General features: G+C 59.3%; 1 protein-coding gene across 1 annotated transcript in view; it reads right to left on the minus strand.

The window, feature by feature from the left end:
* Nucleotides 1-9,052: 9,052 nt before the first annotated feature.
* HCN4 (hyperpolarization activated cyclic nucleotide gated potassium channel 4) overlaps nt 9,053-13,251 on the minus strand; it is a 91,846-nt gene continuing 87,647 nt past the window's right edge. The window contains exon 8 of the mRNA XM_088172300.1: nt 9,053-12,856. Within this exon, the coding sequence (XP_088028426.1) occupies nt 11,223-12,856 (1,634 nt within the window). The 3' untranslated portion in view covers nt 9,053-11,222. The remainder of the gene's footprint in view (nt 12,857-13,251) is intronic.

Genomic DNA, 13,251 nt, shown 5'->3' on the forward strand with positions numbered 1-13,251 from the left:
GGGCCAGGGGACAAAACTGGGGAACATTTCCTATGGAAGGTGTAGGAGAGCAGATAAACCCTGCCCGGACACACCGACCCCAGGCCCTGAGCCTGGGGACACTGCCCGCGGTGGGGGGGTGGGAGCTGAGCTTTTCCAGCCCTGACCAGTCTGGGATTCACACGGAATCACCGCGCTGGGAAAACCCAAACCATCGAGTCCCACCTGTGCCCAAACCCCAGAGCACTGAGTAGCACATTCAGGAATTCCTTGGACACCTCCAGGGATGGGGACTCCAAACATCCCTGGGCAGCCCCTTCCAATGCCTGGCCACGTTGTCCCAGAAGAAATTCCTCCAGTGTCCAACCTGACCCTTCCTGGCACAGCTTGAAGCTGTTTCCCCTTGTCCTGTCCCTGTCCCCTGAGAGCAGAGCCCGACCGTCCCCAGCTGTCCCCTCCTGTCAGGGAGTTGTGCAGGGCCAGAAGGTCCCTCCTGAGCCTCCTTTTTCTCCAGTCTGAGCCTCCCCAGCCCCGTGCTCAGGTTCTGCCACACCGAGAGCGTTCCCCGGGCACGGCGGAGCCCCTCGGCCGTGTCGCTGTGCCCGGGCCGTGCCGGGGCAGCCCTGCAGGGCCGCGGTGACATCGCAGCCCGGGGACAGCAGATGGCAGCGGTGCCTCGCTGCTGAGAAACTGCAGCGCTCGCACGGCCCGAGCCGAGCTCCTGGAGGGGATGAGGGACCCACAGCAACCCTGCTGCCTCGGACGGGCAGCGCAGGGAGCGGCTCACGCTGCAAATCCCACTTTTTCCAAGTTTCTGGTTTATTTTTTTTGGCTTCCGACCCAGAACCAAGGGTTGCCTCAAACACCTGCAATAATTTTGGGCAACACTTGCAGGCTTTTGCCCAGAAAAAGCAGCCACCCCTCTCCACCTGAACTGAGACTGGATTTGATCCAAAACTCTCTTCATCTCAGCAGAAGCGTTTCTGCAGCAGCTCAGGGCGATTAAAATCAACAGCTTTTATCAAAACCACTGAACCATTGCAGCTTTTCGTAGGATCCCAGAATGGTTTGGATGGAAGGAACCTTAAAGCCCACCTCATTTTCCAATCCCAGGCCCTGCCATGGGCAGGGACACTTTCCACTATCTCAGGGTGCTCCAGGCCCCAGTGTCCAACCTGGACACTTCCAGGGATCCAGGGGCAGCCACATCTGTTCCCTGTCTTTTAGTAATCCATAATCAACTGTTCCCAGCCTTCTTCCAGCACACACTGCCTTTCCCTCTCCAGAGGCTCCCACAGGGCTGTAACTTTGGGCAAACACTGATTTTCCCTGGTAGTATCTTAGGAGGAAATCCTGTTCCCCAAGCATCCCACCCCAGGGAGCTGCCAGGGGTGCTCTGCCCTCAGTGGGTTGGGCACGGTGGCAGTGTCACCACCTTCCTATTTTAGTACCCAAATGCACCAGTGTCACCAGTGCCAGCCGTGGGGACACGAGGTGGTGCTGCTCCCGTAGCTGCAAATCCAGGCACGGCCAGCCCTGGACACACCACCCTGCACCCCAGGGATCTTCTCCAGCTGCTGCAGAGGCTGCGAGGACTAAACAGGACAAGCTGGAGGTGTAGCAATGAAATCATCACTCATGAACTTAACCCAGGACTCGCCCTCTGTGGGCTGCAGGCAAGGGAAGGCTGGGCTGCCCCAGGCTCCTCTCCTGGAGCTTTGGCTGAGCCCCTTCGTCCCTCCTGTCATGGCAGGCTGGCTGTGACTCCACCTCCTCAAGGTGAGGGGAGCTCTTCGCTCCCGGCTGCAAACCTGAAGGGAACAGGAGGAGAACCCCGAGCTGGCAGAGCCTCAAAGGCGGAGCTGCAGCGTCCAGGGGCAGGTGCAGCTCAGTCTGACCCGACCCCAGCCCCGCCGGGGCCCTTTGACAGCGAGCAGAGGCAGCTGCTGACCCCCCGGTGCCCCCCTGCAGGACACGGGCACCGGCCTGGGGACTCCCGGGGGCTGCGGGGCACAGGGTTGGGGTCAGACGGGGCGTGGGGAGCCCGGGCAGGGCTTTTCCCTGGATGGGGGCTTCCCGACCGCCCATCCTCCCTCCCGGATCCCGGCGTCCTCGCGCGCCAGGAAAACACCGGAGCCCATCGCTCCCCGTGGCAGCGTCTCCATGGTGACAGCATCCCCTGCGTGCATCCCCTGCGTGCATCCCCACCCGTGCATCCCCCACCCGTGCATCCCCACCCGTGCATTCCCCCCTGCCGGGGATGCCGGGGCCGGGGCTCCGCTCCCTCCCTCCCGCACGGGGCTTTCCCCGCTCGGGCTGCGGTGACAAAAACAGCCCCTGGCACTGCAGGCGGGCGCTGAGGCACCGGCAGGGAGCAGCTGCCAGGGAATCCTTGCCAGGGGCTCTCCACACTCCCGGTGCCATCCCAAACCCTCTCCCAGCACCCCCAGCCCCGAGGGCTGTCCCAAGGAGCAGCGGAACCGTGTCCTGCCCTCCCCAGCCTCCCCTCTCCTTTTCCCCACCCCTGTCCCTGCCTGGCTGCTCCTGCTCCTACGGAATTCTCCACCTTTTCCGCAGGGGCACAGAGCCCTCACAGCATCCCCGTACCGAGGCCAGGCTGCAGGAATAGGGGCTTTCATGGCTGCATTCCCTCCTGCTTCCCTGGATCCCGACAGCAACTCCTGCCCTTCCTTGCCCAGCTCTGGGCACCAGCACGGATCAGTGGGGCCGTTTTCCTACTTGGAGAGAAAGGGAGAAAAGCTGTGCTGGTGCAGGCAATGCTGGAAGGGTGGGGAAATCAAAAAGGACAAGGCACCCCCAGACGTGGGGCTGGGGGGGGGAAGAAATACTGCCCACTCCTGGCTCCAAATATGCCAGCACAGGGGAGACCCTAAAAATAGGGCACACAGCCCAATTCCCAGATCCAGCACCTTCCAGAACCTTCCACTCCAACCAAGTCCCCCAGAGCCTCCAGACAGAAGCAGGAGGGGGCCAGGGGGACAGAGCTCAGCCTTGCCCCACAGCTGCCCCCAATAGCCAGGAATGAGGACCAGCAGCACCCCCAAAAGGTGGAGTACAGGTGATGAGTCACCCCCAAACCCCCCCACTCCTACCCAGGCAGACACAGGAGAACCTACTGGTCTTTCCTGCTATTTGCTGCAAGGACCTGGACTGGGAGAAGCCAAACTGGAACCTGAATGTGCCCCACACTCCCCAGGGTGTTTCCCATTACCTCCATCCCACGTGTGTCCCATTTCCATCCCAGGTGATTCCCATCCCCACCCCAGGTGTTTGTTTCCCATTTCCATCCCAGGTATGTCCCATCCCCATCCCCATCCCCAGCCTCAGGACATTTCCCCGAGTCCCAGCCCAGCTGCTCGAGGCTGTCTCTGCCCACCCAGCTGGGCTTTGCTTTTCCTGGAAAGGGGGCAGGGAGCAGTGGGGCGTTAATGGGATGGGAGCTGGAGTGGGGACATCCCTTCCCAGCCAAGGCTGCTTTGTGAGAACTGCTGGGATCTAATAAAACCCATCAAGCAAAGAACAGCATCATGATAAATTAGAAATGGATGCTGAGTCCCCGCAGTGCTGTGACTCACGGGCTCCCAGAGGATATTCCAGAGTGCCCGAGGCTGGTGTCTGACTGGTTTTATACCACTTGAGCCAAACCCTGTGATTTAGGAGACCACTTTGCTGGAGACAGGGAGTTTAAAAAGGTGGGAGTTGTGCCACGAGTGCCTCCAGGTGTCCCTGCTCCTCCCCGGGGCACCCGCAGCTCCTGTTGGGTCTGTGGGGTGGAGCTTTCATGGCAGAGCTGATTAAAGCTACACCTCAAGCATCCTTGTAGAGCTGAGTGTGACTGTCCTCGGTCCCACAGACTCCCCAGGAGCACCGGGCTCACAGGGACATGAAGCACATTGGAGCTGTCCTGAGGCTCCAGTGTCTGTCACAAGAGGGGTGTGAGGCAGCAGGGAAAAGTGAACAATCCCTCGGGACTCGATCCTGCCTGGCAGTGCAGCCGCGGGCAGAGATGTTCAGGCAGCAATGCGCTCTCAGCCCCGTGCCCCTCCTTGCCAAGGCTCCCGTGCCCCAGGGAATCCATCAAGGCTGCTGTGGGAAGCAGGAATGCTCATGTGCTCCCTCCATCCTTCCTCCCCAGAGTGAGAGGTCACCCAGCCGCCCAGGCCCGGTGGGTTGGCTCCAGCAGTCCCGGGATGTGCTGCTCCCCCAGCCCACGGAGCTCCCTTCTCCAGGGACTGTTCCCAGGATGCAGAGACAGCGGGGCCAGCTGGAGCCACCAGCCCTGGTGCTGGGTGGCCTTGCGGAGGGGCTGAAGGGACGGGCACGCTCGGGGCCGGAGCGGACACATCCTGCGGTGTGGACAGCGCCCCTGGAGCTGCAGCTGGCCCCGGGCCACCGGGACGGGCTGGAGGGGCCACAGCACGAGTCCGGGGGGACACAGCACGAGTCCGGGGGACACAGCACGAGTCCGAGGGGGCACAGCACGAGTCCGAGGGGCCACAGCACGAGTCCAAGGGGGGACACAGCACGAGTCCGAGGGGACACAGCACGAGTCCCCGCCGCTGGCACCGCGTGAGCCCCGCTCCCAGCCCGCCCAACAGAGCGGCTGTGTAAAAACACCGAGCCAAAGAAAGAGGGGAAAATGACCCTGAAGAGCTCTCTAATTTGCAGCACAGCCAGGAGAGCGGCTCCCGGGGAGGGGAAGGCGTGCAGACGTGTGGCACCGGCAGGAGCTGTTAACGCCTTCCTGCCCGGCTCCCCTCCAGGCTGTCCCGGTCCCCTCCCGGGCACAGGCGGCTCCTGCAGCGGGAGGGCAGAGTGCCCGCAAAGGGCCCGGCATCGGCTGGGCTGCAGCTCCCGTTTCAGCCCGGGGAGCTGCGGTGTCTCCTGGCTGAGACCAAGGAGCATCTCCCTCTCCTGAGGGGATCCAGCGAGCTTTGGTCCAGCTAGGAGTCTGGAAAGGGAGCGGAGGGAGCAGCGCCCGTCGCTGATTGGGGTCGGCGGGGCTGCTGAAGGGAGAGAAATCGGCTCTCCTGCCTCTGCAAATGGCAGAACCAAGTCAGGGCTTTGTTCTCTTAATTTGCCTTAATGGCACCACCTTCAGCTCCATTAAAATCAGAGCCTAAAGCCAGAGCGGGGCTTAGGCAAAGGGCGTTGGAATTAGTGATAAAGACTGTCTGGGGCCTCTGCAAGTGATGTGGCAAAACCTGTGTACATAAACCCGAGCTAAAATTCAGCCTCTTTTCATCGAGAGGAGAGAGCAGGCAGGGAGGGGATGGGTTTGGAGACAAGGAACAAGTTCCCAGGCACTCCTGGCACAGGGACAGGGCTGGGGACACCGGGCATTGTGCTCCCCGAGGTCACTGGGGAGCTGCACGGAGGGCAGACCGTGCTTTCAGCCAACACCTTGCACAGCTGGAGCACAGCTGGAGCTCCAGCAGGGAAAGTCTGTGCTGGAAAGCGGGAGGTGCTGAGCTCTGACCTGGGGACCTTGGGCTGTCCCAGCTTCTCCCCTGGGCTCCCCCTGCCAGAGAAGCAGAGTCCAGCCAAGGTTGCACCTGTGCCAGGAGCTGATAGTGTCGCTCACAACGTGCCTGAGCAGCTTAATTTAATTTCTGCAGGTTTCTGAGTGTAGATTTGGGCTGAGAAACTGGGCCACAGGGGCCAGAGGCACACACGAAACCTGGGACCACGATGGGAGCATTTCTCCATGTGGGACAAGGGACAAACATGACCAAGGAACTGCAGAGACGATGAAAAGCTGCTGCAGAATCACCTCCAAGCCCTGAGAGCAAACCCGAACTGCAGCTTGCCCTGCCCGGCTTCTCCTCCCCGCTGCAGAGGGGAGTGTCCGAGCCCAGGCCGGGGTCAGCAGAGGGAAAGATCCCCCTGATCCCACACACGTCACCCCAGCCAGGGGCGGAGGGCTGGGGCATGGCTGCAAGGGGCAGAGTGTGTGCACAGGGAGTCTCTGGCATCAGACTGCCTCCAGCAAAGAGGGAATGCTCGTTTGTGCATCCAGACTCCTGGCACAGGGGTCTGCACTGGCTCCAGGGATCCTTCCATGGGCTGGCTCTGCCCTCCCCTCTCTCCTGGGACTCCCATGGTGCTGATGTCCCTCTGGGGCTTGGAGACGTGGCTGCAGTGCTGGGCAGGGGAATTATTCCCAAGGGAAGGGTGCTGCCTCACCAGGTGCCAGCTCTGTCTCCAGCTCCCTTCCCTTTTGCAAGCAGAACTCCTGGCCAGCCTTTATTCCAAGAGTGATCCCAGCACTCCCTGCCAGGCTGCCCAGAAGCCAACCCTGGCCCCCTCCTGTCCCTCCCTCAGCTCAGGAGCTGGTCCCCTTGGGCCCCAGGGCTGTGTTCCCCTCTGTGTCCGTGTCCCAGGCGGGCTCACGGCTGCTGGCAGGGCACGGCTGGCTGGAGAGGATGTGCCCTCACTGCCTCTCCAGTCTCACACTGCTCTGGGGCCCTCAGTCCCTGCACAGCGGCCCCAGTGGGTGCCCTGCTCCAGCTCTGGCAGCAGGGTATTCCCAAGGCGTTGGAAAAGTCGCCTGCCACCGCTCAGGGGTGTGAGCAGTGAGATGTCACCTCTGCCCCAGGGTGTGGGAGGCCTGGAGGAACTCCCCCATTTGCTTTTTACACGCTGTGGTTTGGCCATGGCTGAGAGCATTGCTTTGTGCCCATCTCCCACTGCCCGCAGGGATCCTCTTCCACAGGACAGCAGGGATGCAGAGTGTGGCTCATGGCTTGCAGTTCCTGTGCCACTGTCACAGCAGCGCCTTGGGTGGCAGGGACGAGCTCAGCCCTGAGGCTGGGGGCTGAAAGCTGTCTGGTGTTCTTGATTTGAGGTAAAATACACACTCTGAGGTATTGATTGCTTTAAAGGGATCATTCCCAACTTACTTATGGCTCCCTTAGCAGCCAGGAAAAAGATGCAACTCCCTTTTCCTTCTGGGTATTCCCAGGAGTACCTTGCAGGGTACCTGAGCTTGCTGGTCCCATGCCCAGTGTTGGGAGATCCCTGGAACTGCAGAGGAGAGGAAATGGGACTCAGACAGGGCATGCACAAGCCCAGCCCCAACGTGGGGGTCCCTGGTGTCCCTGATGGCGGCTGTGACCGGGGAACAGCACTGAGGGTCCTGCCAGGCTGCTGCTCCATCACAGAGCTCAGGGAGGCTGCAGGGAGGAGGAAAATCCTTTTCCCAAGAGCTGAGCCCCAGCCTGCTTCTCCCTGTGGCCCTGGCACCACTTTCCCTCCTGTCCAGGGATGGCTGGTGCAGGGACCAGACAATCCCAGTACCTGGGAAGGCACCGCTGGCAATTGCTGGGCTCTGCTGGCTCCAACACCCCAGAATCTCCCACAGGGTGCAAGAACTGTGGGTGTGGGAGCTGCTGCTTCTCCCAAAGCCAGACTGCTCTTCTCAAGGGGATGGGCAGCCAGGCCAGGCCAGGCTCCCAAGACAAGGCTGAAATTCCCATGAATTCCAGCCCTGCTCAAACTGAGACTGGGCAAAGGGAGAGATGGCCAGAGCTGCTGCTCCTGCCTTTCCCCCACACTGGGGGAGGGATCCTGAGGCTCTGTGGGACAGGCAGTGGTGATGAGGGGTAAACCCATCCCACTGATGGGCACTGACCTGGCTCTGGTGTTGGGGATGTCTTCCCCCACAGCCAGATCATCCCAGTGCACTCTGAAGTCCTTGCAGTGAGTTCACCACCATGTGCTGAACCAGCCAGGCCTTCCAGGTGTGCTTTGACAGCTCAAAACTTGGATTTCGTTCTAGTCCAACCTTGCAAGTTTACAAACCTTCCGTGAAATCTTGATTTTAAAAGAAATGTTTGCTTGGGCAGGACCAACAACCCATTCCCTCTATAATAGGAATGGCATGGAAAATAGCCTGGCCTAAAAACCCATTCCAAAAAGCAAACCAAATATTTTAGTGCCCAAATTCCCTCATGGAAACTCCAGGACAAGGTGACCCACCAGGAGTCAAACCAGGTGGGTTTGGACACAGACTCTGAGAGGGCCTTGCAGGAGTGAAGGGGAGCTCAGAGCTGAGGCCAGTTTTACCTTCCCAAAACCCTCCAGTTCCTGGCCTCAGCATCCTCCTCCAGCTGCCTCCCTCCTCCCTGGGTGGCTCCTGCTCAGTCCCTGTCCCACTGCCAGGGGCTGTGTCCTGTGCAGGGCTCCTTCTCCAGGGATCCCACAGGCAGCCACAGCTTCAATGTCTACATTAAAGTGAAGGATTTGCATGCACACATCTGCAAAACAGCTGCCAGATTTCTCCCTTAGTCTGGTGAAACTTCAGGTGTGGATGGAAATTTTAAACTTTTCCTGTCAGTGGCTGAATACAGAGAACGTGTGAGGTGGTGAACACCCTGCTAATGCTCCAAAGGCAGCAGGGAAGCAGAGACAGGACAAGGCAAAGGGCTGAAATGGGATTTTCCTTCCTTAAAGCTCGTCTGGTGCTGCCTGGAGCTCACCACATGAAGCAACCAGCAAGTCAGAGGGGTGGGTTTTTCACGTTTTTATTTACTAAGGTTTTTATTGTGTGTTTTATATTGCAAACCCCACCCCTAGAACTCTTCCCCTCCCTTCCCCCCAAAAGAAACAAAAAAATTAATAATAATAATAATAATAGTAATAATAATAATAATAATAGTAATAAATATAGTTCCATCTACAGAGACAAGCCTAGTGTTGACTGGGGTCCAGTCAGAATAACTCAATGTTGGCTACTGCAGTGCTGACAGCTGGAAACCCAGAGGAGATCCCCGAGGGAAGCAAAGCCAAGGGGGGTGTCCTGCAGTGAGGAGGGGGCAGCGCCAGCCCCGGGTGGCCCCTGGGGGGCCCTGGCATGGCCAGGATTCGGGGCCAGTGCAGCAGCCAGGGGACAGGAAGCCAGGAGGGCTGCAGGCCTTTCCCCCCTGCCAGCCCAGCCCAGCCCAGCCCCACACGGAGCCCCCCAAGCTCTCCAGGTGCTCGGCCAGGGGCCCTCTGGCACATATGGGAAAGGTTTGCTAAAAACCCAAGAAACTGAAAAGGATATTGTGAGTCTTCCTTCTACCTCTGAAAACATGAGAGGGTCTGCGAGTCTGCTTCAATTCCTGTTTCAAGATGAACCTGTACATATTTGGAAAAGCAGGATCTAGAGGTTATAATTGTCACCTGCCAATCAGCCCTGCAGGAGGGCCAGAACTGACACGTATTTTAAAACTAGGATATACATATATATATATATAAATATGTGTGTGTGTGTGTGTGCTGACACATGTGCATAAATAGACTACAGATGTGTGTGACTACCCTACAGATAGAAAAGCAGGTGTGTAGATATAGATACATCTATAAAATCTATACAAACACACACACACACACACGCTCACCCTCCCACCACGCTCACACACACAGAGCTGTATGGAGCCAGTAGAAAAAGCATTTCCAGAGTTCCCCTGACCCTTTAAGGAAGACCAAAGCTGATCACGTCTGAATTCGGAGCCACCAAAGCAGGGTGAAGCAGGAGTGCCCAGGAATGCAGAAAATCCTCACAAATCAAGGTGCAGGCACGTGGCAGAGAGTTCTACAGACAACTCGGTATTAAAACAAGTGTCAGCCAGGGTTTGGGGCAGGGCAGAGGGAGCTGGGGGGCTCGGGACTGGGGTGGGGGAAGTTTTTGGCACTGCTGCATGGAGTCCTGCGTCCCCTTGAGCGCTGGGGCCTGGAGAGCTGGGGACAGAGGGAGGCTGGATGTGTCTCTAATGAGTGTTAGAAAAGTTGAGCACCTGACTCGGACAGTGAGGTGGCCACAGACACCCCTTGGCCTAAGAAAACCCCAAACAGAGAGAAAGGAAGGACAAAATGACACAAAAGGAGATGTCTGCCCTAGAGGTAAAGGCTGTGGCTTCTCACTGCTGCTGGCCCCGTTCTGTCCCCGCCCCACTGTGAGTGGCCCCAGTCAGGGAGCCCAAAGCCCAGCTCCAGGTGGCCCAGGTGACGCTGCAGGGTGTCAGGGGAAGCCCACCAGGTGCAGGCTTTTATTGCTGGTGAAATCAAAGGATTTCGGTTCCCCCAGCAGGGGACAAGCACAGACCATGGCTGGCCAAATTTCTGGGCTGATCTGGTTTTAATGGTAAAAACAGAGTTGTAAATCTTGGCTGGGCACCAGAACTGTCCTGGTGCCTCACACTGCCCTGGGCTAAGGAGGAGGAGGAGGGCTGGGGACTGCACCCCACTGCTCAGTCCTTTCCAGTTCTCCTCAGAGCAGTCACCCACGGACACTGAGACACTGAAGTGACAGAGGGGACGTGAAAGCACTGCCTCTTCCTTCATCCCTCCCGTGCTTTGCACACACCACAGAGAGGCTGAAGCTTGGGGCCTTTGCTTGGTGTGCTGGCAGAGCCAGGGCTTCTCCTACTGCCCACATGCCAAAGTACAGAGGGATCATCCCTGCCCTGCCTGTGCCTTACAGGGGATTGCTCCTTGCTCCCACTGGAGCATCAGTGGAGTAAGAAAGGGACAGTCTGCAGTGAGGCCTGTCCATCTCCTGGCCACCTTCATCTTCCTCGGCTGGAGTCCAACCCAAACCTCAGCCCTTGGGAAATCTCTCAATCTCTACAAGAGTGAACTTGCCCCTTCCTGACTCCTCTGGGACCTGCTGAGCACAGGAGGTGACCTGGCAGGGAGGGACACCCTCGGTGTGCGCTGGGCCACCCACGTCCCCAGCCCCAGGGTCACAGCTGGGGCAAAGCTGAGGCCAGCCAGGGCTGCTCTACAAACACCAGCTCCAGGCTGGACCCCACAGCCCCTTCTATGGCCCATGTCAACCTCGGACCTTTGCCTCAACAGGAAAACCTTTTTTGGTGGCTTCTATGGCTGCTCATTCACGTGTTCCAGCTCAGGCACACGCCCTGGCTGTGCGTTACCTCGTTGGATTGAATTTGCTCGTATCCTTTTTTTCCTGTGTATTAAAATATTCTATAAAATCAAGTGACCAAAAATCTATAGCTCTAAGAATACCTGGTTATCTTCTTTTTTTTTTTTCCTGTTGTTTTCATGTGGTTTTTCATTGTTTCTAAGCACACTTAAACCTAAACAAAAGAAATGGAGAAAGAAAAAAAAAAAAAAAAAGCAGGAGTGGAGCGGGGGGAAGGAAAGGAAAAAATTGCTCGGTGAACTCATCAGGAACTGAAGGGCAGAGCTGGCACGAGCAGCTCCTGCAGGAGTCCTCACAAATTGGAGGGCAGTTTGGACCTGACGGGCTCCAGATCCCCCGTGAGCACTATGGACTCTTTCCGCCCGCCCGCAGCCAGGGCGGCGGCGCCGGCCCCGAACACCAGCGGGTGCGGCAGAGAACCTGAGGACATCTGGCGTGGCAGAGTCACCCGCCCGGGGATGGAGCTGCAAGGCTTCCCCACCAGTCCGCTCCCGCCGCCAGGGAAAGGGGAGAAGCTGGAAACAGATTCTCTAGAGGAATGAGGAGAGCTGTGGTGGCCCAGCGTCTGAGCCAGCTCCTGGGGCAGAGAGGGCTGGGACGCAGAAATCAGCTTGATGTCCTGGTTGAGGCGCCCCGGCGGCAGCGCGGCGCGGCCCGGCAGCGGCTGGGCCGGGGGGCTGGCGGGCTGCGGCAGCAGCAGCGAGCCGTGCGAGCCCGAGGCTCCCGCGGGGCCGCACTGGAAAGTTCTGGTGGCCACCGGGCTCTGACTGGGAGGGCTAAGGCCAGAAGGGGTGTAACAGGGAGAGGCGATGCCGGGCTGCTGGAGCGGGGACGCGGAGGCGAAGGGAGGCCGCTCCTGGTGGAGCTGGGCTATGGTTCCAGTCAGAGATCCTAAAGCACTTGGATGTGTTTGGCACAGGCCCGCGGACGGCCCGCCCGAGGCCTGCGCCAGCTGGCTTAGGCTGGAGGATGGAGAGTTGGAAGAAAGAGGGGGCTGGAAGTGGTTCATTCCCCCGAGGGTCCCACTGCCCGAGAGCTGCTGCGACTGTCCCCCCTGCAGTGGTCTTGTGGTGGGCTGGAACTGGTTCAGGAGACTGGGGGGGGAGTTTGATGACAGCTGGGTGAGGGATGTCGATGGCGAGCTGGCTGTGGCTTGCTGGAAGTGCCCAAATCCACTGCTGGAGAGGGCTGCCTGCTGCTGCTGCTGCTGCTGCTGCTGCTGCTGCTGCTGCTGCTGTTGTTGTTGTTGCTGTTGTTGTTGTTGCTGCTGCTGCTGCTGCTGCTGCTGCTGCTGCTGCTGCTGCAGGGGCTGAGCTGTGCCTAAGGGTGACCCAGAGGGCGCGTTCTGGAACTGGCCCAGCCCCAGCGAGGAGGTGCTGCTGAGCCCCGGCTGGCCGGAGCCGCCCGGAGGGGATCCCACCTGGAAGTGGCCCAGGCCGGCGGCGGCCGAGAAGCCGGCGAGCTGCTGGATGTGGAAGGACGAGGACGAGGGGGTCTCTGCGCCCGGCGTGTGGAGCTGGGACGGGGTGCTGGACGGGGAGCCCACGGCAGAGGGGCCGGCGGACGGGATGAGCGACTGCAACCTCTTCAGCTGCCTGGGCGTCTGGTTGGGCTGCTGGCCCAGGGAGCCCAGCACGGACACGGGCGGGCGGAAGATGGCCGTGGGCAGGCGCGGGTGGTGGGTCAGGGCGATGGCCACCGACGTGGTGGCGGCGGCCGCCTGCAGCGGGGCCTGGATCAGCGGCGTCCAGATGACGGGCGTGGGCGTGGAGGCGGCGGCGGCGGCGGCCTGCACGTTGTGGGCACAGTGAGCCATCTCCCGGTCGTGCTGCACGATCTGCTGGATGATCTCGTTCTCCTGGTAGTTGAACACCCCCGAGTTGAGGTCGTGCTGCACTTTATGCAGCAGGATGGAGTTCTTCTTGCCTGTGGAGGAAGGGAGGAGAGAAAGGGTCACCTTTCTGTGGGGTGGCAGAGCACCGAGGCTTCCTCAGAGCTTCGTGCCCCGCTTCCCTGGAATGGCTCCCCTTGCTGCCCTCGGGGGATCTGTGCACAGCCTCTGCCCCAGCAGCAAGAAGGCAAACACCACATTCCTGCTCCTGGGGAACAAACAGCCTCGGGTCCCACAGAACTCTGGCCAGCAGGACATGCATCCTTAGGCTATAACTCTTCTGGTAGGCATGGCAGCACAACGCTGATGGATTTGGAAGATTCCCATTTTGCACCTGAACCTTCATTAAAAAAAGACAATAAAACCTCAAAAATAAAAATCCAGTGAAGTCTTCAGCCACTCTCCTTCAGTTTCACCTTTTCCTCACCCA

Source organism: Sturnus vulgaris, chromosome 13, assembly GCF_052056855.1.
Source record: "Sturnus vulgaris isolate bStuVul1 chromosome 13, bStuVul1.hap1, whole genome shotgun sequence".
Taxonomy (NCBI): domain Eukaryota; kingdom Metazoa; phylum Chordata; class Aves; order Passeriformes; family Sturnidae; genus Sturnus; species Sturnus vulgaris.